The sequence below is a fragment of the Ornithorhynchus anatinus genome, chromosome 17 (assembly GCF_004115215.2).
Source record: "Ornithorhynchus anatinus isolate Pmale09 chromosome 17, mOrnAna1.pri.v4, whole genome shotgun sequence".
Lineage (NCBI taxonomy): Eukaryota > Metazoa > Chordata > Mammalia > Monotremata > Ornithorhynchidae > Ornithorhynchus > Ornithorhynchus anatinus.
In genome coordinates, this window is record NC_041744.1 from 3522323 (window position 1) to 3546257 (window position 23935).

At 53.1% G+C, this 23935-nt stretch overlaps 1 protein-coding gene across 3 annotated transcripts in view; it reads left to right on the forward strand.

The window, feature by feature from the left end:
• Positions 1-9246: 9246 nt before the first annotated feature.
• TPST1 (tyrosylprotein sulfotransferase 1) overlaps positions 9247-23935 on the forward strand; it is a 36883-nt gene continuing 22194 nt past the window's right edge. Inside the window, exons 1-5 of one of the 3 annotated variants that reach the window (XM_029082211.2) lie at positions 9335-9410; positions 10894-11017; positions 17684-17817; positions 18256-18310; positions 20701-21647. In XM_029082211.2, coding sequence (XP_028938044.1) covers positions 20803-21647 — 845 coding nt within the window. In that variant the 5' untranslated portion in view covers positions 9335-9410; positions 10894-11017; positions 17684-17817; positions 18256-18310; positions 20701-20802. Of the gene's footprint in view, positions 9411-10893; positions 11018-17683; positions 17818-18255; positions 18311-20700; positions 21648-23935 lie in introns of all 3 variants that reach the window. The other 2 variants (XM_029082209.2, XM_029082210.2) reach the window with 2 other exon arrangements.

Consider the following 23935-nt stretch of genomic DNA (forward strand, 5'->3'; position numbering starts at 1 on the left):
CACAACAAGCTGACAGTCTAGAGATGGGAAGAGAGACATTAATCTAAATCAGACAAAGATAAGGACATGAGCGCTGTGGGGCTGGGATGGGGGAAGAACAAAGGGAACAAGTCAGGCGATGCAGAAGGGAGTGGGAGGAGAGAAAAGGGGGCTTAGTCAGGGAAATCTTCTTGGAGGAGAGGGGCCTTCAATAAGGCTTTGAAAGGGGGTTCATTCAATAGTATTTATTGAGCGCTTACTATGTGCAGAGCACTGTACTGAGTTGAGTGAGAGCGGTTCTGAAGTGACTTCTTGGAGTAGCTTCTTGAGGTGGGAAGGTCCCGGAGGCCGGCAAGAAAAGGAGAGGAGACAGAGAGGGAATGAAGGGGGACAGGGAGAAAACGGAGGGGAAATAGAGAGGCAGGGGGACGGGAGAGAGGAGCTGCAGTTAGAAGATAAGGCCGCCAGAGAGCAGGACAGGAAAGAGGCAGAGGATGGGAATTTGGGTGTCGGGGGGAGTTTAGGGTGGACACAGCCGCGGGCCTGAGATTGTGGCCACCACGTTGAGCGTCGTGGACAGAGAATCTCTCCCACCTTTGTTCACTGCGTCGCTGAAAATGCGCCCTGTTCTCCTAGAACACGGGGGTTACAGTCTTGCAAAGACCCACCTTAAAGAAAACTTGCCCGGCAACACAGTGTCAAATCCAAACCACACTCCCTTCACGGGAAAGATGTTCCCTAATAAGAAGAGTGGTATCTGTTAAGTGCTGACTACGTATCAAGCACCACTGAGTGCTGGGGTAGATCCAAGTTAATCAGGCTGGACACAGTCCCTGTCCCACACGGGGCTCACAGTCTAGCGGGGAGGGGGAAATGGGTATTCAATCCCCTTTTTGCGGATGAGGAAACTGAGGTACAGAGAAGTGAAGTGATGTAACTAAGGTCATAGAGCAGGCAAGTGGCAGAGCCGGGATTAGGGTCATTCATTCATTCATTCAATAGTATTTATTGAGCGCTTACTATGTGCAGAGCACTGTACTAAGCGCTTGGGATGAACAAGTCGGCAACAGATAGAGACGGTCCCTGCCGTTTGACGGGCTTACAGTCTAATCGGGGGTCCTCAGACTCCCAGACTTGTGATTGTGTGGGAGAGTGTTGTGTGTGTGTGTGTGTGTGTGTATTTCTATATTGTATCTATATTCTATACTGTATACAATGTATTGTGTGTGCATGTCCAAGATCCCACAACAGACAAGTCATCTGCTCATCTGCTACAGGTCAGGAGGATCCAGAATCTGGGGGACAGTCAGTTCATAAATCTCTTTCTCCACTGAAAGAGACATACCCCTAACCCAGATTATGCTGCTCCATGACCACGTCAGCAGAGCAACCTTCCCGATTCTGCTGAAGGGAGCCTACAGCCTCCTCCTCCCCACACCCCCCCAGGTTCTCCCCCTAGGTGACCCTGCCCCCTCCTTCTCTCTGACCCCCAAGCGGAGCCCCCGCCTGACTAGGCGACCTGGCCTTGCTCTCCCGAGCTCGCCCAATCCCGGGTCCCTTTGCACAGGTCCCGGGAGACGGGACAAGGGGCGGCCCGGCTCACGGCGGGGAGTGGACGAGGGCCAGCAGAGGCCGTTGGCCCAGAGGTGGAGTTTGAAAGGCTTGAAAAAGCTCTGAGGGAGAGAAGAGTGGGAAAGCGTTCAGGCTTTGGGGTCTGTGGCATCGTGAGTGTGAGAGTGTTTGAGTGAGTGGGTGACTATGTGAGTGAATGTGTGAGTGTGTTGAGGCAGATGGATGAGTGTGTTTGAGCGAGTGTGTGTGAGTTTGTATGTGTATCTGCCACGTTCTGCTGTTGCCTGCCAGCCCCGTCTTTTTTTCTTCTTACTCAACAGCACAGCAGATATTTGCAGGAAGTTGAAATCAGGGGCAGAGGGAGGGACCGGCTTGCTGATAGGGGAGGCAGGCTGGACCGCGTCTGCCGGAGCGGCTCGATGCCGTCCCGATCCCAGCCCGATGCCATCCTGATGCCAGCCCGATGCCAGGCCCACGTCGGCCCGACGCCGACCCCCTCAGGATGTCGGTGGCCGGAGGCGAGGGCCGCGGAAGAGAGAGAAGCTTGTCCCCCCCACCACCGTGAAGCCCTCCCTGCTCACACAGACATCTCTCCCACCGGTGCCCGGGAGCTGACTCTGCCCTGATTGGTTCGGGAGAAGAGAGGTTTGAGAGGCTCAGCACCTCTTCTTCCCCGTCATCATCATCATCATCATTGATCGAGTGTCTACTGGGTGAGGAGCACTGAACTGAGCTGCTTCTGGGTGCTGAGCAGCATACTGAGAGCCTATTGAGGTAGGGCACTGTACTGAGCACCCACTAAGACAGGCTACTGTACTGAACACCTAAGAGGCAGGATGTTGTACTAAACACAGGTTACTACACCGAGTGGGGTGACAGAGCTAAGGTTCCCCAAGAGCCAGGATCATCCCCCATCCCGGGGGGTCAGAGGGCAAGAGAGCAGGACGGGGTACCGAGAGCAATTCCTCAAGGACACGAGCAAGGTCGAAGGCATCCACTGGGCACAGTTGAGTTCAGCAACTAAGTTTTTCCCGGCTGTTTCACTTCTCCATTTATAAACAGATTTTTTTCTTTTTTCTTTTTTTTTCCCCTTACGCAGCCTGAATTCCTTTACATTGATGCAAATGTCATTCTGTTTCTCTGTCGGGGATCCAGACGGCCAAGTCGGGGCTGAGCTCAGGCCTCGGTCTCCTGCCTCCCGTTCAGTACCCCGGAGGTGAGACTGGGCTCCTCGGTTGGTCCGGAAGACCAGAGCCGGGCACGGCGGGCTTAGGGGAGCCTGCCGTGTGGGGTTGCCCGGGGGTTGGGGCAGCGGAGAGGTAGGGGGTCCAGAATCGAGCTCTGCTGGGCCTGGCTGTCTCGGGCCGAGCTTGGGTGGCCACCAGGGCTTGGGTGGCTTCCCAGAGTTTGGGGCTAGAAGGTTGGGGTTCAGCTTTACCCCTTCACGGATCCCCGGAGGAGTGGCACGGCCTAGTGGAAAGAGCACGGGCTGGGGAGTCAGAGGACCTGGGTTCTAATCCTGGCTCCACCATGTGCCTGCTGTGTGACCTTGGGCAAGTCGCTTCACTTCTCTGGGCCTCATCTGTAAAAGCGGGATTCAAGACCCGTTCTCCCTCCTCCCTCCTACTTACAATATGAGCCCTGTGTGGGACACAGACTGTGTCTGACCTGATTTTCCCATATCTTCCCCAGCGCTTAGAACAGCGCTCGACACATAGTAGGCTCTTAAATACTACAGTCAACATTTTTATTAAGCAAGCTCTCACCCTCTTCCAGCTTAGAGTCTTGTTTTTTATGGTGTTTTTATGGTGTCTGTTAAGCACTTACTATGTGTCAAACTATTCTAAAACACCAGTGTAGGTAGATGTGAATGAGGTTGGACACAGTACCTCTTCTACCTGGGGCACTCAGTTTAAGGAGAAGGGGGAACAAGAGAATGGAAGCACAGAGAAATTAAGTGATTTATCCAAGGTCACACGGCAAGCATTTGGCAAAGCTGGGATTAGAACTCCAGACTCTTGGTCTTTCTGCTAGGGCGTGTTGCGTTTCTCCCAGTGGCCTGTGCCACTGATATTCTAAATCAATCAATCCATCAGTCAATGAAAGAACCTTGCTCAGCACCTACCGTGTGCAGAGCATCGTACTAGGCACTCGAGCGAGCCCAGTCGCGTTAGCAGAAGTCGTCCCTCCCCCCGAGGAGCTTCCGGTTTGAAAGTCCCTGCAGGCGCCAGTCAGTGAAGTCAGCAGGGTGGTTGGCACAAGCATTGTGCAGGCAAAGGAGAAGCAGCGTGGCTTAGTAGATAGAGCCTGGGCCTGGGAGTCAGAAGGACCTGGGTTCTAATCCCAGCTATGCCACATGTCTGCTGTGTGACCTTGGGCAAGTCATTTCACCTCTCTGGGTCTCAATTACCTCATCTATAAAATGGGGATGAGGACTGTGAGCCCCATGTGGGCCTGGGACTGTGTCTAACCTGATTAACTTTTATCTACCCCAGTTCTTAGAACAGTGCTTGGCATAATAATTGCTTAACAGGTACCATTATTATTATTATAGAACCGCCCCCTGCCCCGGGGGCTCCCAGGCCACCTGGACTCCGGCTCCTCCTGCCCTCATCCACGTCTCCAGCTCTCCCGCCTTTCTGGCGCTCTCCAGAGCCCGGGGAGAGCCAGGGAGTGGAGGGACCGCCCTGGGCTTGGACCGGGAAAATGGAAATCTAGGCTGAGTCAGCTGGATCCTGGCAGGGCAGCCTGTTTTTCGGAATGACCACGAGTTCCCACCAGGGAGCCATCGCAAACTCCAGCCGGGGCTCAAGGGGACTCCCTGTTGGCTTCGTGGGCACTCTGGGATGCCGGCCCAGCCACCCCCAATTTAGCTGGCCCCCGGCCCAGCCCCCCAACGTTAGCCAGGCACCAAGGACTCTACTCCAACCCTAGGTCGGCTTTCCTTCTGGGGCTCTTATCCCAGGGCTCAGATGGTAAAAGAGAGACGGTGCGGACAGCATGGCTTACTAGATAGACCACGGCCCTGGGAGTCAGAAGGACTTGAGTTCTAATCCTGCCTCCACCACTTTGCTGTGTGACCTTGGGTGAGTCACTTAACTTCTCCGTGCCCGTTACCTCATCTGTAAAATGGGGATAAAGACTGTGAGCCCATAAGAGGACAGGGACCGTGTCCAACCTAATGATCTTCGATCTAACCCAGTGCTTAGTACAGTGCCTGGCATATAGTGAGCTTTTAGCAGATACCATTGAAAGAAATTCACGATCATGGGCTAGTTTATATCAATTGTGATATAGACTAAGCACTTACTACATGCTAAGAACTGTGGGCCTCATGTGGGACAGGGACTCTTTCCAACCTGATTAACTTGTATCATCATCATCATCATCAATGGTATTTATTGAGTGCTTACTCTGTACAGAGCACTGTTCTAAGTACCTGTGAGAGTACAATACAAGAGTTTGTTCATTCAATCATATTTACTGACTGCTTACTGTGTGCAAAGCACTGTACTAAGAGTTGGTAGACATGCTCCCTGCCCCCAACAAGCTTACAGTCTATCTACTCCAGGGCTTAATACGGTGCCTGGTACATAGTAAACTCTTACCTACCATTAAAAAAAAAAGAACTGGGGTAGATCCTAGATAATTGGATCAGGCACATTCCCCATCTCACTTGGGGCTCATAAGTCTAATAGGAACAGAATGGCGACATTATCCCCATTTTATGAAGGAGGAAACTGGGGCCCAGATGGGGTAAGTGACTTGCCTTAAGTCACACAGCAGACCAGAGGCAGAGCTGAGATTAGAGTGGTGGAGGTTGGGCAACAGCAATCCCAGGAAGAGAAAGCAGATCTACCTACCCTCAGAGATCATATTTCCTTTCCCTCTTTGAGTGCCCCCCTCACTGCCTATCTCTCTCACTGCATCCCCAGTGGGAGAGCTCACCCCTGGAAGTTCTTCCTTGTGTCCACCCTAGCTCCCTCCTGCTGCGGCAAACACCCTCTTGGTTTCTCCCCAGGGATGAGGACCCTTGGGCCATTCACCCTGCAGCTGCTGTCCAAACTACGCTTAGGCAGGGATTCATTCATTCAATCGTATTTATTGAGCGCTTACTGTGTACAAAGCATGTACTAAATGCTTGGGAGAGTACAATGAAACAATAAATCCACACAGTCCCTGCCCACAGGAGCTTACAGTCTACAGGGAGCTTAAGGCCTAGAGGGATAATTGGGGATGGGGACTGCACTTGGTCCAAGCAGATTCAGCTTCCAGGGGTGGCAGGGGGTACAGGGAGTGCAGTGGGTCCAGACGAGCAATGGAGACTCCAGACGGAGAGCACTGGGGTGAGCAGAACTCCTGGCCCCTCCCCCCACTGTTGGCAGATGCCAGAGCACTCCAGCAATCTCACAGGCAGAACGGTCCATAGGTATTTTTAGAAGGTGCTGGAATTCGGTTGGAAAATGCCCGCCTGGAAGTAGCCGCTGGAATGTCCTTTCGAACGGTGACGTGGCCCGATGGAGGGGCCCGGCCTGGCTGGCCCCATGGATCCAGGGGAGGGACGCCGGGACGGAGATCATCTTCTTTTCCCTTTTGCAACCAAATCATCATTTCTCTGCTTTCGCCTGCAGGAAAGCACTGCCAGGCTTGCGGGCTTCAGAGGAGGAGCCCGGAGTTTCTTGGTGCTTCCTGCTCCACTGCGGGTGCCAGGATCGCCAGGTAGGTGGGATGCCCTGCTCCATGCCAGAGTCTCGAGCCGGGAAGAGGGAAGGGAGCGGTCCCTATCCCTCCCTTACCTTTCTTCCTCTCTTTCACCTTTCTTGCTCTTTCCCTCACCTGTCTTTTTTTTCTCTCTTCCTCACTCCCTCACCTTTCTACCTCTCTTGCTCTCACTTTTTCTCTCTCTCACTCTTTCTCTTTCTCCTGTCCCTTTCTCCCCCAGGGATTCTCCGCCCCTTCCAGGGAGTTGCAAGGAGCGGATCGAAAATTCTTAAGATCTGCAACTGAGTCTGGAAGAGCGGCAGGCAACCTGTCCTCCCTCACTAAATCTGCCCCACCACTTCCCCCCATCACGACCAAAACCCACTTGAACACCCACCCCACTCCATGAAACCTTCCCCCTGATTACGTCATCCTGACTGTCACCCTTAACACTTAGATAGAGATGGACCATTTATGGCTGGTTGTAAATAGCTGACCTTTGTAACATAAAATAATGAAAAGTCTTCTCTACTCAGGGCCCGCACTGACGAGGAAACTGCAAGGGAATCTGAGCCCAGGAGATGGAGGAACTGGGTTCTAATCCCAGTTCTGCCCTTAGCCTTCTGTGTGACACTGGATGTCAGATCACTTTCCCGTGCCTCAGTTTCCTCATCTGTAAAATAGGGATTCCACAGCTGTCCTCCCTCCTTCTTAGATGGGAGAGTCATGTGGGACAGGGACTTTGTCTGATCTGCTTATAGTATATCGACCCCATCACTTACCCCCACTTGATTAATTGTATGAGCTTAACAAATTCCGCAATTACAGAGAGATCCAATCCTAAGAAACCGGCGTGGGGAATGCAGAAGAGGGTCAGGTAAGGGAGGAAAAGAAGAAGGAAGAAGGAGTGTGACCTAGCGGATAAAGCATAGACCTGGAAGTCAGAAAGACCTGGGTTCTAAACCTGGCTCCACCACTGGTCTGCCGTATGACCCTGGGCAAATAATAATGATGATATCTGTTAAGGGCCTACTATGTGCCAAGCACTGTTCTAAGAGCTAAGCACTCTTCTAAGGCAACTCACTTCACCTCTCTGGGCCTCATTTCCCTCATCTGGAAAATGGGAATGAAGACTGTAAGCCCCTTGCGGGGTGTGGATTGTGTCCAACCTGATTAGCTTGTATCATCTACCGCAGCGCTTAGTACAATGCCTGGCATACGGTAGGCGCTTTAACAAATACTATTAAAAGATCGTTGTGGGCAGGGAATGTTTCTGTTTATTGTGGTAGGGTACTCTCCCAAGCGCTTAGCACAGTGTTTTGCACACAGTAAGTGCTAAATAATAGAACTCTACTCCTGTGAGGAAGAAATGGGGCGGGGAATGTGAAAGGCTGCCTGAATCGGCTCCTCTGGACCGTAAGCTCGTTGTGGGCAGGGAATGTACACAATAAGCGCTCAATAGATACGATAGAATGGATGAATGAATGAATGGATGAATGAATTTATTTATTACCCTGTTTATTTTGTTACTGAGGTGTACATCCCCTTGATTCTATTTATCTTGATGATGTCTTGTTTTTGTTTTGTTCTGTTTTGCTTTGCTGTCTGTCTCCCCTGTTTAGACTGTGAGCCTGTCACTGTGCAGGGATGGCCTCTACCTGTTGCCGAATTGTACATTCCAAGCGCTTAGTACAGTGCTCTGCACATAGTAAGTGCTCAATAAATACTATTAGAGAAGCAGCGTGGCTCAATGGAAAGAGCCCAGGTTTGGGAGTCAGAGGTTGTGGGTTTTAATCCCGACTCCGCCACTTGTCAGCTGTGTGACCTTGGGTAAGTCACTTAACTTCTCTGGGCCTCAGTTCCCTCATCTGTAAAATGGGGATGAAGACTGTGAGCCCCACGTGGGACAACCTGATTCCCTTGTATCTCCCCTAGTGCTGAGAACAGTGCTTGGCACATAATAAGCACTTAACAAATACCAACATTATTACGAGAAGCAGTGTGGCTCAGTGGAAAGAGCCCGGGTTTGGGAGTCAGAGGTTGTGGGTTCTAATCTTGGCTCTGCCACTTGTCAGCTGTGTGACTGTGGGCAAATCACTTAACTTCTCTGGGCCTCAGTTCCCTCATCTGTAAAATGGGGATGAAGACTGTGAGCCCCACATGAGACAACCTAATTCCCCAGGGCTTAGAACAGTGCTTGGCACATAGTAAGCGCTTAACAAATACCAACATTATTAGTATTACTAATAATCATGGGTTCGTATCCCAGCTCTGCCACTTGTCAGCTGTGTGACTGTGGGCAAGTCACTTCACTTCTCCGGGCCTCAGTGACCTCATCTGTAAAACGGGGGTTAATTGTGAGCCTCACGTGGGACAACCTGATGACCCTGTAAATCTACCCCAGGGCTTAGAACAGTGCTCTGCACATAGTAAGCGCTTAGCAAAACCAACATTATTATAACAGCGTGGCCGGTGGAAAGAGCACGGGCTTTGGAGTCAGAGGTCATGAGTTCGAATCCCAGCTCTGCCACCTGTCTGCTGTGTGACCTTGGGCAAGTCACTTCACTTCTCTGTGCCTCAGTTCCCTCATCTGTAAAATGGGGATGAAGACTGTGAGCCCCACGTGGGACAACCTGATTCCCCTGTGTCTACCCCAGCGCTTAGAACAGTGCTCGGCACATAGTAAGCGCTTAACAAATACCAACATTATTATTATGATTACTATTGAATGAATAAATGAATGATTTTTTTTTTCAAAGGAAGCCTAGGCCCCGCCCCCTCAGCGGCCGAGCGAACGGCCGCGGACGAATCAGCGGCGCCGAGACATCCCTCTGAGGCCCGGGCCGCGCAGGAGCCAATGAGCGGCGGGTTGAGATTTCGGCGGCGGCGGGGGCGCGCGTGCGCGCGGGGGGCGGGGCCCGCGAGCGAGGGCGCGAGCGAGGGCGCGAGCGAGGGCGCGAGCGAGGGCGCGAGCGAGGGCGCGAGCGAGGGCGCGAGCGAGGGCAGGCTGAGGCGGCGGGGACGGGACGGGGCGGGACGGGACGGGGCACGACGCCGCACCACCCGCCGCTCCGACGGCTCCCGGGCCGCCGCGGGGGAGCGAAGGAGCGGCCGCATGATGCCGGGGCGAGAGGCCGGAGGGGCCCCGGGCAGCTCAGGTGAGGGACGCCCCCCCCGGCCCCCTCGGCCCCTTCGCCCCCCTCGGCCCCATTGGCCTCATTTCCCGGCCTCCCCCGCGCACCGCTCCTTCACCTCTGCACTTGACATCACCGCCCCTGCGGCCCCCATCCCTTGTCGCCCCCACCCCCGTCTCTCTCCCCTTTTCCCCTTGCTTCCTCCTCCCCCTGACTCTGCCCCGCCATGGCTCCCCCGAGCCCCGCTTCCCCCTCCCTCAATCGTCTCCCTCCCTCTTGCCGGCCGACTTGGCTCTCCCCCAGGCCTCCCCCACCCCTCCTTTTCCTCCCCTCCCCCCCCCCCATCCTCTCCCTTTCGGCCGTCCCTCGGGGGTTGAGGTGGAGGGGATGTGCCCAACGCTTTCATCTCCGTGCCGCCTCTCTAGGGTGGTGACAATGGCGGCCTCAGTAAGCCTTTACTATGGGCCAGTCGCTGTACTGAGCGCCCGGGGTAGATAGGAGCCCGTCACATCAGGCGCGATCCCTGTCCACATTGGCGGCCTCATCATCATCACGCAAGGCGCTGTGTGCTTGGCACCGTCAGGACCAGAACCGGGCTGCTTCGCCTAGCGATGACGGGAGGGTTTATCTGGCTAAAATGAATCATTTCCCTTTTCTCGTTCGTTTTTACCAAAAAGATAAAAAAAATCTGCAGCTTTACGGAACTCGAAAGTCCGCCGGGCAGCCTCACTGCCGTTTTCTTTATCGGTGTCGTGTAGTTGACGTCGTTTTGGCCCTACTGCAGAGCGTAAGCTCCTTGCGAGCAGGGAACGTGTCCGCCGACTCTGTTATGATGTGTCTTCCCAAGCGTTTCGACCAGTGCTGTGCACACAGTGAGCTCTCGACAAATGCCACGGATGGTGCTCTGCACACGGTGAGCTCTCAACAAATGCCACGGATGGATTGATCGACGACCACTTTGAAAATGTCAGAGCTCTCAGGGAGCCTTGCTCCGTAGCCCCCGATGTGCATCCCTTGCCCGACCGTTGTGTTCAGCGGGTCTTTGTTGGGAAGGAAGATCTGGTAAATCGCCTTCTGGGCCGAGGTTGGGTCTAGGGCGTATCTCTCCGGTGTTTATTAGTTGAGCTGTCAGGGAGCCTTCTGTAGCCAGAACGCCACCGAGTCGCTCCCGCCAGGTGGGACCCCGTTCGGAGGACACCCCATGGTTGCCGAAGTGATCGGCCTGGCTAGGGGCTCACGTCCTTTGGTTCTGCTCTTTCCCCTCCAGGCCAGCTTGGCTCTCTTGACGGAAGGCCTGTTTCCCTCCCTGCATTGGTGGGGAGATCGATCCAGGCCCTCCCCTCTGCTCCCACCACCCCGGGCGGTTAAGGGCAGGCCAGAATCCATCGATCGATCGATCCGTGTTGTTTGTCGAGCGCCTGCTTGTGTGCAGTTCGGAACCGGTGTTATCGTTTGGTAAATATTGTCAGGCATCTCCCAGTTGTGCCTCTCTTGACTGTTGGAACAGGGCAGATCTCCCCCTTGCCACCCCGTCCTCTCTTAGACTGGAAGCTCGATGCGGGCAGCGAACGCGTCGACCGACGCTGCTGTATCGGACTCTCCCGGGTGCATAGTACAGTGCTCTCCACACGGTAAGCGCTCAATAAATACAATCGATTGATATTGTTTTCAACATGGACCTGATAAGAACGGCAGAGAGGTCGTTTGACAATTCTTTACCTTTGGTACCGGGCAGATTCTGGTGACTTAAAATGGCCAGGAAGCAATCGATCAGTAGCATTTTTTGAGCACCTACTTTGTGCAGAGCACTGTATTAAGAGCTTGGGTGAGTCGTGTGCCTCAGTTTCCTCACCTGTCAAATGGGAATGAAATACCTGTTCTCCTTCCTATTTAGAGTGTGAGCCCTGTGAGAACCAGGGGCTGTTTCTGTTCCGATGGACTTGTATCTACCCCAGCGCTTAGAACGGTGCTTGATACAGAGCATCAACAAATATAATAATAATATAAATGGTAAATTAATACAAATAAATAAATGGGAATAACAGTAATTAGTAGTAATAGTAGAGGTACTAGAAGAAGAACCATAGAGTCGCTACGAATCGGAAACGACTCAACGGGATCTAAGAAGGAGCCGAAGTAGACGCGTTCCCTGCCCTCAAGGAGTTTCCAGTCTAGCAGAGGGGACAGATACTACAATAAACTACAGGTCGAGGAAGTCATCGAATATATAAGTACTTAAGTGCTAGGTTGGGTTGTGAGTACTTAAATTCTTAAGTGGCATGGAAGTGCTGAAGTAGCAGTTGGGGAGTGGGGTGTACATTCAGGAGATTAGAAATTCGGAAATTCCAAGCTATGCTTCATGGAAATCCCTTATTTAAAAAAAAAATCTTAAATGATTGGTTCATAGTCTCATTTTCTTTAAGAACAAAACAAAAACCTCACGTGGTAGTTCTCTCTGATGACCTAACTGTAAGACAAGACTCCGGTTAAAAAAAAAGTCAAACATTTTTAACGGTTAACCATTTTGGAGAAAGATAAGCTAAAACCGACCCACAGATGGGATGACTCCTTTCCGACCACAAGATAATGAGACAGAGGAATGTGTGCGGTTGGAATAGAGCAAAAGGGGCACTGCTCTGGTGAGGAGGGGCGAGGGGCCTGTCATTTTGAGGGTGTAATTAGGAGCCCTTTGCCTAGAGTCGCTCTTGTCAGTCTTACCATTGTGTCATTATTAAATGATATATGCGGTAGAGTTTTCTCTCTTCTCTGCATATGTTCATCAGCTGCTCTTTTCCCCAGGGAAGTTTGGCTGTGGGATCGTTGGTAAAGTAACTCATGCTGTTGGTTGTTGGGAGAGCAAGGACACAACCCCTGGGAACCCTGCCTACACAAACAGTGAAAAGCAGCCACATCTGATATGTGGGTGGGTGGGTGTGCGTGTGTCCTCTGGACTGTAAACAGGGAATGTCACTGTTTATTGTTGTATTCTCCCAAGTGCTTAGTACAGTGCTCTGCACACAGCAAGCTCTCAATAAATACCATTGAATGAATGAAAAAGTGTGTGTGTGTTTTGGGGATATTTGCGGGGGACGGGTCGGGAAACCAGGATTCTAATCCTGGCTCTTCTGGCATGCTGTGTGACCAGGGGCAAAGTCACTTCACTTCTCTGGACCTCAGTTTCCTCAACAGTAAAATTAATTAATAATTAATTATGGGGATGAACTACGTGCTCTCCCTTCTGTTTAGACCTCATGGAGAGTGGGAGGGGGGCTGTGTCCGACCTGATCGACTTTTACCCACCCCAGCTCTTAGACCAGTGCTTTTCCCTTCTCTCTGTCAGAGGAGTGACAACGGTGGAGTAGCAGTGTCCTGTGGTTGGGTGATTCGCTCCAGATGTTGTATCGGATTCTCCCAAGCGTGTAGCATAGTGCTCTGCCCACAGCAAGCACTCAATAGATAGCATCGACTGACGGATCGATCTATGTGCCGCGATAGCCCCGAGGGCCCCGGACTCCAGTTTCCCCGCCAGCATCTTCTGAGCGGGGGCTGTGGGCTTGCCCAGGTCCAGCGCCTGCTGGAAGCCGGCATCCCTCTAGACCGGAAGCTCACTGTGGGCAGGGGACGTGGCTACCAACTCTGATGTGTCAGACTCTCCCGAGTGCTTAGTACAGTGCTCAGCACACAGTAAGCGATCAGTAAATACCATCAATTGATTTAGAAATGGTTCACTGGTTACCTCTGAGGAATGAATGCTGCCATCTGTAAAATGGGGATTCGTGTGTAAAATGGGGATTCGTGTGTATAATGAGGATTGAGACTGCGAGCCCTGAGTGGGCAGGGACTATAGCCAACTTGATTTGCTTGTATCTACCCCCCAGCTGTTAGTACATAGCAAATACCACAATTCTTAATGAATGGTAATTGTGGTATTTGTTCCTGAAAAACAGTAATAATAGTTGTGGTATTCGTTAAGCGCTTACTCTGTGCCAGGCACTGTACTAAGCACTGAGGTAGATACAAGGTAATGGGGTTGGACACAGTCCCTCTCCCACATGGGGCTCGCAGTCTTAATCTCCATTTTACAGTTGAGGTAACTGAGGCACAGAGAAGTGAAGTGACTTGCCCAAAGTCACACAGCAGACAGACGGGATTAGAATCCAGGTCCGTCAAGTCACTTCTGGCGGCAACAGCAGCCATGTGTATTGAACTCCCCCACCTGACACCGTTCTAAGGACCGAGGAAAAGCCGTCAGATACAGAAGACACATCCCCTGCCCACGACGAGCTTACTCTTGCAGGAGGAGCTAGAAATATTTACTAGTTGGGTAATCAGAATAAACAGTTAATGGAGCATGGGGTCATGTCGATGAGTGCTGTGGAAGAAGAGTGTAAATAAGTCTCTAAGTGCTACATACTGGACGGTAAGCTCACTGTGGGCAGGAAGCGTCGCTACCCACCCTGTGGTTTTGGACTCTCCCAAGTGCTTAAGGCAGTAAGCGCTCACTGAATACCACTGTTTGATCGATTGCTAAAGATGGCTGTTAAATCGGTTCTGCGGCAGGAGAGAACTAAACTCCTATAAGAAAAGTTTGGTCTGTTTGGGAAGTGGCAGAGCATCATTATCCGGGGGGGAGGGAATTGTGAGGAGGATGTTGTTTTTCAGGATGGTTTTTGTGTGGATTGTGGTGATTGCTCTCATTCTTCTTAGAACATGCATTTTGAAATCTCAATCACAAATGGAATTCACTGTCAGACTCATCGCCGTGTAATTAACCATAATGAAATGAGTTATGACTCTGGCAGACTGTATCTCTCAATGTATTTTTCCTCTTCTGCCTTCAACTGATCTTGTTGGTTTGCTGTCAGTTGTGAAGAGCTTTTGATTTTTCCGAGCTGTGTACAAAATGGAGATTGAGTGAGGCACAGGCAGAAGTTCTCCTGCCGCAGAACCTCCTCCGAGAGGGCTTCCCCGACTAAGCCCTCATTTCCTCTTCTCCCACTCCCTTCTGTGTCATCCTTGCACTTAGATTTGTCCCTTTTATTCACCCCACCCTCAGCCCCACAGCGCTTATGTCCATGTGGTCATTTATTTACTTATATAAATGTCTGACTCCCCCTCTGTAAGCTCATTGTGGGCAGGGAATGTGGCTGCCAACTCAGTTATATTGTATTCCCCCAAGCGCTCAGTGCAGTGCTCTGCACACAGTAAGCGCTCCAGGAATATGACTGACTGATGACCCTTCTCCTGCCTGCTCTATCTCCCTCTCCCCAGTGTTTAGCACAGTATTCCGCACGCTGCGAGCGCTCAGTTAACACCACTGATGGATTCCAGAGCCACGGCTCCCAGCTCCCTGAAAACATGCTCCCTTCACCCCTCTTCCCGGACTTTGGCACTCGGCTGTGAGAGGGGAGGGGGTGAAGATGAAAAACGCCAGACATAAAGGCATCTGGTGGTTGACCAGAAAGGAGGAGCAGATCCTCCAAAAACCGGACGACTGGTCACCCCGATTTATCGCTCCGCTGCGAGCTGCTTCTTCTCTGGAGCCCCAGGTCAATCTTCCATCCGCAGGGAGGCCGAGACACCCTTACGCCATCCCAAAAGCCTCCTTAATTTCATTTTGTCATATTAGGAAAGAGACGGGAAACTTGGCTCAGAGATGCCAGAGCCCTCAGCGAGTTGTGTGTGTTTTGGGGAAATGGATGAATCGATTAGTGATGGTATTTGTTAATCGCTTGCTGTGTGCCAAGCACTGTTTTAAGCACTGGGGGAGATGCAAGCTAATCGGGTTGGACGCAGTCCATGTCCCACATGGGGCTGACAGCATTAATCCCGAATGAGGTTACTGAGGCACAGAGAAGTTAAGCGACTTGCCGGAGGTCTTTATTGAGTTCTTTCATGTGTAGACCACTGAACTGAGCTCTTGGGAGAGTACAGTATAGCAGAATTGGTAGACACATTCCCTGTCCACTGTGGGCTTCCAGGCTAGAGCCAGAAACAGGCATTAGTAGAAGTCAATCAACTACGGATATGGACATAAGTGCTGTGGGCCTGAGGGAGGGGTGAATAAAGAGGGAGTGGGCGAAGAGGAAATGTAGGCTTAGTTGGGGAAGGCCTCTCGGAGGAGATGTGTTTTTAATAAGGCTTTGAAGGTGGGGGAGAATGAATGTCTATCGGATACGAAGGGGGAGGGCGTTCCAGGACCGAGGCAGGACGTGGGCGAGGAATCGGTGGTGAGGTAGACGAGATGGAGGTAAAGTGAGAAGGTTGACGTCAGAGGAGCGAAGAGTGTGGACTGGGTTGTAGTAGAGAACAGCGAGGTGAAGGAGGAGGGGACGGGGGATTGAGGGCTTTGAAGCCAACGGTATGGGGTTTCTTTGTTGCGGAGGTGGATGGCCAACCAATGGAGCTTCTTGAGGAGTGGGGAGACGTGGGCTGAACAATACGAGGAGAGCTTCAGGGCCAGAGCCATTTGAGGAAGATTTCAGCTGGAGAAAACATATTCCATATTGGTCTCATCGTCCTTCCAGCGCTGTTTTTCATTTTGCAGTTTAATATCTTGGCTTGCAGAGAGGAGATTTGGGTTTTTTTTTTTTAATTGTCAAAGAAACAGTTTTCATTAAGTGCAGGTTGCCTCGCTCCCCGGGGGAAGAGGGAACTTGTTGGGATTTGGAAACGGTAAAGCTGACTCCGAGAAAAGGAGATGAATCTAGTCAGAGGTTGTAAGAATTCAGGAGCTTTTGTGTGGCCTTTGTCTGACCTCGAGATTCTTTTATTTTATGGAGATTCTTTTATTTTACGGTATTTGTTAAACGCTTACTATGTGGCAAATGCGCTTTTGAGCACTGAGGTCGATACAAGCGAGTTAGATTGGGCACGGGCCCTGTCCCACATGGGGCTCACAGTCTAAGTAGGAGGGAGAAAAGGAGAAATGAGGCCCAGAGAAGCGAAGTGATTTGCCCAATGTCACACAGCAAACAAGTGGCGGAAGCAGAATTAGAACCCAAGTCCTCTGACTCCCAAGCCTGGGCTCTTTCCACTAGGGCCCGCTACTTCAAGGAGGAAGCCCAGTTGCGAAGTTTTAAGGCCAAAGGGAAGATGAGCCAAAGCATCACCGATTCTGGACACCGCAGAGCTTAATAATAATTTTTAAAAACATAATTGTGACATTTGTAAAGCGCTTTCTAGGTGGCAATCACTGAGCAGAGCACTGGGGTAGATACAAGATCATCAGGTTGGACCCTGTCACTATGCTTCATCAAACTCCAGTCTAAGTAGGAGAGAGAATAGGCATTTAATCCCCATTTTACAGATGAGGTGAGCAAGGCACAGGGAAGTGAAGTGAGTTGCCCAGAGTCACACAGCAGACATGTGGTGGAGCCAGGATTAGAACCCAGGTCCTCTGAATCCCCGGCCTGGGCCCTTTCCATTAGGCCACTCGAGTTGACTCCCCATTTCCAAGACTAATGTATTCGTGGCAATTTGTTTGGGACCCCACACTGGGTGTGTAAGAACGACCAAAGAACAGCCTTGCAGATAATCCAGAACCTTTATAGACGGAGGAAAGGTTTTCTGGACTAGTTTTTGTTTGTTTTAAGAGGTATTTGTTAAACGGCGGCCAGGCATTGTATTAAGCGCTGGGATAGATCCCAGCTAATCAGGTTGGACCCAATCCACGTCCCAGATGGGGCTGAGAGTCTTAATCCCCATTCTACGAATGAGGTCACTGATCCCCAGAGAAGTGAAGTGACTCGTCCACGGTCACACAGTGGCAGAGCTGGGATTAGAACCCAGATCTTTCTGACTCCCAGGCCTGGGGTCTATCCAATAGGCCACACTGCTCCCTAGGGCCTTGGTCCGCTCTGGGGTCCGCTCTGGAGCTTCTCGCCTCGCCAGACTGAAAGGTGATAAACTGGCTGGCTCCAGGCCATTCCACCCGGATCTAGGTTTGGTGAAAAATTAGCTAAAGAGTCTCCAGAAGGAGAGGCAGGGCTTATCCCATTTCTTCTTGGCCCCGGGCCCGCGCTGGCTGGTTCCTATGACTTTAGAAGCAGCACGGACAAAGGAGATGGATTTATCGGGGTTATGATCAGAGCAATCTCTCTCGCATTGAATATTTTCTCTCAATTCCGCCCCTGGGATTCTAGGAAAGCAATGAAAAAAAATAGCAGCCACAGGGCCCTCCCCCTCTCCCAAACCCACACACACAAATCTGAAATTAAGAAGAATGTTGACAAAGTCTCCTTGCACTTTGGGACCACAAATCCATCTTGACTGGATAAACTCTGGTTTGTTTCTAGTTCCCGGCAAAGCGGCGACTCGACTGTGTGAGAGGAGGAAGGAGCAACGTCGTCCCCGAGCCGGAGAGTGGAGATTCTGAAGGAGGACTCGATGAACACGAGCAGAATTGTCCAACTAGGACGAGTTCTAAGGGGTACGTGGTGCGGATGCTTTGCGTTTCCCTCGTTAGATTGTATTTCAAGCTCCTCGAGGGCCAGGGTAGAGTTTTTGCTTTCTGCTAAATCTTCCCCCTCTAAACCTAGGAGAAATCGTAATTATTATAGTGATATTTTTAAGCACCTACTCTGCATGGCTTCTGTACCTCTGTCCTAAGTGCTGGGGTAGTTACAGGATCATCCAGTTGGACACGGTCTCTGTCCCACAAGAGGCTCTGAGTGGAGAGGAGGATCGAGTAATTCATCCCCATTTGACAGATGAGGAAACTGAGGCCCAGAGAAGTTTGTTCTGGTCTTTGTTAAGCGCTTACAATGTGCCAGGCACTATACTAAGCACTGGGGTAGGTACAAGCTAATTAGGGTGGATCCGATCCCTGTCCCACAGGGGGCTCACAGTCTTAATCCCCATTTTACAGATGAGGAAACTGAGGCCCAGAGAAGTTCAGCGACTTGCCCAAGATCACCCAGCAGGTAAGGGGCAGAACCGGGCTGAGACCCCGGGTCTCGATGAATCAATCAATCAGTCGGTGGTCTTTATTGAGGCCCTTACTGTGTGCAGAGCACTGTACTAAGCGCTTGGAAGAGTACAGTACGAGTCCGGGAGACGTGTTCCCGGCCCACAACGAGCTTACAGTCTAGTGGGGGAGACTAGTGCTGTTTTACTGAAAGCTTAGGAAAGTGCCGTGAGGGCGCTCAGTAAGTCCCATCATCATTATTACCACTAAAACCACCACTACTGTTCTGTCCTAAACAATGGAAAGAAACACTCGACCCATTGCCCGCAGTTGGACTTCACGGGAGAGTGTAAATTTCCCCATTTGTGTTTTCTTAAAGTGCTGTCTTGGCCTAGGCGATAACTTGTCTAGCCTGGAGCTATGGTGGTTTATTGTTTTTTCCCCTCAGGGAGATTGGCACTCAGCTCCAGAGCTGCCTCCTGAACGGGTTGTGACTGAAAAAACGCTCTGTTTGTTTCTGAAGCTAGTGAGTTGTGGTCCAAGAATCATCCCGTAAAAGAATCCAATTCCTCGCCAGTCAAAGTATACTGGGGATAGGCCGGAGACACCGGAGACAGTTTGGTGTAGTGGGAAGGGTGTTGATCCCAGGCCTGCCGGGCTGTTTGTTTGTTTTTTCCCCCCAGTGGTATTTGTTAAGCGCTTACTATGTGCCAGGCGCCATTCTAAGCCCTAAGGTAGCTGCAAGGTATTCAGGTTGGACCCAGTCCCTGTTCCACACGGAGTTCACGGTCTTCCTCCCCATTTTACAGATGAGGGAACTGAGGCCCGGAGAAGTAAAGTGACTCATCCAAGGTCCCCCCAGCAGACAAGTGACAGAGCCGGGATTAGAACTAGGTCCCACCGACCCCCAGGCCCGTGCTCCATCCGCTTGGCCACGCTGCTTGTCGTTGGCGGGTTACGTGGCCTCGGGCAAGCCATCTGACCGTCCCAGACCTCGGCTTCCTCACCAGTACTGTGGGATGAGCCACCTGCTCTCCCCGATTCTGAGACTGCGAGCTCTGTCGGGGACAGGAGCCGTGTCAGTCGATCGATCGTATTTATTGAGCGCTTACTGTGTGCAGAGCAGCGTACTAAGCGCTTGGGAGAGTCCAACGCAACGGTATAACAGACACGTTCCCTGCCCACAATGGCCATCTTCTTGTGCTGGGTCCACTCCAGCCCATGATAAGCACTTCCCAATACCCAAGTGAATGAATACATCATAATTGTGGTATTGGTTAAGTGCTGACCGCGTGCCAAGCACTCTACTGAGCACTGGAGTGGTTTCCAAAGACCACGTCAAGCGCTTCCCTCTACCCAGGTGAATGAACCGAAAAATAGATCGTACCTGCGGTATCGTTTTAGTGCCGATCGCGTGCCAAGCACCGTACTGAGCACTGGGGGAGGTTCCAGTCGGGCTGGCCGGACACAGCCCCCGTCCCACACGGGCCTCCCGCGTCTAACTAGTTAGGAGAACGGGTGCGGGATGCCCATTTTCCAGATGAGGAAACCAGGTCCAGAGATGTGAAGCGACTGGCCCAAGGTCACCCAGCCGGTAAGCGGCGGAACCGGGATCAGAACCCAAGTCTTCCGATCCTTAGGCCCGGGGTTTTCCCATCAGGCCACGCGGTGCTTCCGGCCTGCTAACCCGCGTCTCTCCCAATTGTCAGTAAGTCAGTCATTCGCATTGGGAGGCAGTGTGGCCAAGTGGATAGAACCCGGGCCTGGGAGTCCGAAGGACCTGGATTCTAATCCTGACTCTGCCCCTTGCTTGCTGGGTGACCTTGGTCGAGTCACTTAATTTCTCCGTGCCTCAGTTACCTCATCTGTAAAATGGGGATTAATAATAATAATAATAATAATAATTGTGGTATTTGTTAAGTGCTTAATATGTGCCAGGCACTGTACCAGTTGCTGGGGTGGACACAAGCCAGTGGGATTGGACACAGCCCCTGTTCCAGGTGGGGCTCTTAATCTCAATCCCCATTTTACAGTTGAGGTAACTGAGGCCCAGAGAAGTGAAGTGACTTGCCCGAGGTCCCACAGCAGTCAAGTGGCAGAGCCAGGATTAGAACCCATGACCCTCTGACTCCCGGGCCCGTGCTCTATCCGCTACGCCGAGCGTGTGCGGCCCGTGTGGGACGGGGACTGCGTCCAACCTGATTAGCTCGTCTCTACCCCAGCGCTTAGAACGGTGCTCGACCCATAGTGAGCGCTTAACAAATACCATCATCATTTTTAGTAGTTTTGTTATTTACTGAGCGCTTACCGTGGGCAGAGCACCGTACTAAGCGCCCGGGAAAGTCCGACAGAACAAAAACCAGAGCGGCGGCCAAGCGCGCCTCTTGGGTTTCCCTCCCCGGCCAGATGCGGAGCCCGCGTCCCCACGGCCCGGCCGTGATCTGAGGAGAGCTCCTCGCCGACGGACCCCGGCGTAGAGTCGGGGAAGCGCCCCCCCGACCCCCCAAGATGGTCGGCAAAGTCAAGCAGAACCTGCTGCTGGCCTGCCTGGTCATCAGTTCCGCGACAGTGCTCTACCTGGGTCAGCACGCCATGGAGTGCCACCACCGCATGGCCGACCGCGGGCGGGCGAGCCGGGCCCAGGGCCCGCGGGCCCCGCCGCCCACCGGCCCCGGCCCCCGGCCCAACAGGACCGCGGCCTACCACAAGGACATGCCCCTGATCTTCATCGGCGGCGTCCCCCGCAGCGGGACCACCCTGATGCGCGCCATGCTGGACGCTCACCCGGACATCCGCTGCGGCGAGGAGACCCGGGTCATCCCCCGCATCCTGGCCGTGAAGCAGATGTGGTCCCGCTCCAGCAAGGAGAAGGTCCGGCTGGACGAGGCCGGGGTCACGGACCGGGTGCTGGACGAGGCCATGCGGGCCTTCCTCCTGGAGATCATCGTCAAGCACGGGGAGCCCGCCCCTTACCTGTGCAACAAAGACCCCTTCGCCCTCAAGTCGCTGACCTACCTGGCCCGCATCTTCCCCAACGCCAAGTTCCTGCTGATGGTGCGGGACGGCCGGGCCTCGGTGCACTCCATGATCTCGCGCAAGGTGACCATCGCCGGCTTCGACCTGGGCAGCTACCGGGACTGCCTGACCAAGTGGAACCGCGCCATCGAGACCATGTACAACCAGTGCGTGGAGGTGGGTTACGAGCGGTGCGTGCTGGTGCGCTACGAGCAGCTGGTCCTGCACCCCGAGCGCTGGATGAGGAGCCTCCTCCACTTCCTGGGTATCCGCTGGGACCAGGCCGTGTTGCACCACGAGGAGATGATCGGGAAAGCCGGGGGAGTCTCTCTGTCCAAGTAAGTGGACTCGCCGCCCCCGGTCCCCTCTCCCTGTCCCCATCTCCTATTTTCTGGCCCCGCTGCCCCCTGCGTCTCGTTCCCATCACCTCCGCTTCCTGCCCCCATTCCTCCCACTTCCTGCCCCCATTGCCCCCCGCTTCCTGCCTGCTCCACTGCAGAGGACTCGGTGGCGGAACCACGAGACATCGAACCCCTTCCCCCTTCCCTGAATCCAGGTCCACCCAGCGGGGCCTAGTGGACAGAGCCCGGGCCTGGGCATCAGGAGGTCCTGGGTTCTCGTCCCGGCTCCGCCACGTATCGACTCCCTCCCCGTCTGCTCGGAAAGCAGTGCGGAGCCAGTAACACTGCCTTGGACCTCGGGGCGTTGGCTGGGTTTTCCGGGAGTCTGTGGTAATTGGGAGTCTGGACTGCGCGATGTGTGGGTGGTTATTAATAAAAATAATAATGATATTAAGCACTTACTATGTGCCAGGCACCATTCTAAGTGCTGGGCTAGGTCCAAGCTAATCAGGTTAGGCACCATCCCTGTCCCACACGGGGCTCACACCCTTCGTCCCCATTTTACAGATGAGGGAACCGAGGCCCAGAGAAGTGAAGCGACTTGCCCAAGGTCGCCCGGAAACAAGCAGCGGAGCCGGGATGAGAACCCAGGTCCTTCCGACTCCCGGGACGGGGTCCTCTCCACTAGGCCCCACTGCCCAGCTGGATCTCCCCCAGGGTGATCCGTCGCCGCCAAATCTCTCCTCTCGTTGGCCGCTTGGACGGTCAGGCCCCCACTGGACTCTTATCTAATTATCGCCACGGCTCAGTGGGTAGGAAGAAAGTCAATCGCAGATGTCACCACCCCGGGTGGAAGAGCCTGGAAGCGAGACCTTCAGCGCTTGTGTAAATGTTTACCCTTCTGGATGGGTTCGGTCTCTGAGAGACCGAGAACCGTCACCCGCCCTCCCCCACCCACCCACCCACCGCGGCAACAAGGCCATTAGACCTGGTCTTGGGCGACTATAGTTTAAGCCTCTCCGTGCCAGCGTGACAGAAAGAGACCCACTCTCCCCCTCGGCCGAACGCTTTCCCTCCCCCCGGGTTGAAGACTGGAGGAAGCAGCCTGGCTTAGTGGCTAGAGCAAGGGCCTGGGAGTCAGAGCGGCCTGGGTTCTAATCCCGGCTCTGCCACCTGTCTGCTGTGTGACCTGGGGCAAGCCACTTGGCTTCTCTGGGCCTCAGTGACCTCATCCGTAAAACGGGGATGAAGACTGTGAGCCCCACGTGGAACAGGGTCTGGGTCCACCCGGATTAAGTTGTATCTACCCCAGTGCTTAGAACAGCGCTTGGCACATAGTGCTTAACAAGTACCGTAATTATTATTATTATTAGACTGGAGTGAGGTGCCAGAGGGATGACCGCTCAGGTGTGAATTCACAAGGGACGACAGTTGAGAAACAGCGGGAGCCGTAAAGGAGAGGTCCCGGAACCGGATGTCCAAGGACCTAGGTTTATATATACCGTACTCTCCCAAACGCCTAGTACAGTGCTGTGCACACAGTAAGCCCTCAATAAATACCCTTAAATGACTAAAATATCCATTCTTCCTCCCCCTTAAATGGTGAGCCCCATGCGGGGCAAGGACCGTGTCCAATGTGATGATCCTGTATCTGCCCCACGCTTAGCAGAGTGTTGCATGTGTAGAAAGCACGTAACAGATACCACAGTTGGAATTCATGGGACCTTGAGCCAGCCTGAGCTCAGAGCCGGCAGGGCCGGCGGCACTGGGGGGCGAGGGAAGTGGGGCGAAAACCTCAAAAACGTCCGGCCCCGTGTCCAAAGTAACCCGTTATGAACCAGCATCCGAAAGGGAAGCTCTTATCTCTGGGACAGGCCGGCTGGGTGGGAGTCAGGAGTCAGTCGATCACTCAGTGGTATTTATTGACCGCTTACTGTGTGCAGAGCACTGTACCGAGCTCTCGGGAGAGTCCAAGATAACAGAGTTGGTAGATGCTGGGATGAGGTCACGCAGGGCACTGCAGGTGCCCCCCCCCCCCCCCAACCGCCCGCAGCGGCTCCTAAGTGACCTCCCTTGGGAGCCTCAGGTGCAAGCGGGATGGCGGTGTTATCTTTCCCTGCCTCCGGGCAGCCAGTCGTATCCGCAGCCAGCTGCCCCGTGTTCCCCTTAACGTACGGTCACGGCCGGTGCCGGGCTTTCCCCAGCCGCTCTGGAGCTCGGCCATCTGCGTGGCTTCGCCTGTGGATCTCATCCCCACCCCTCATCTCTTCGGCCCCTTCCGCCCC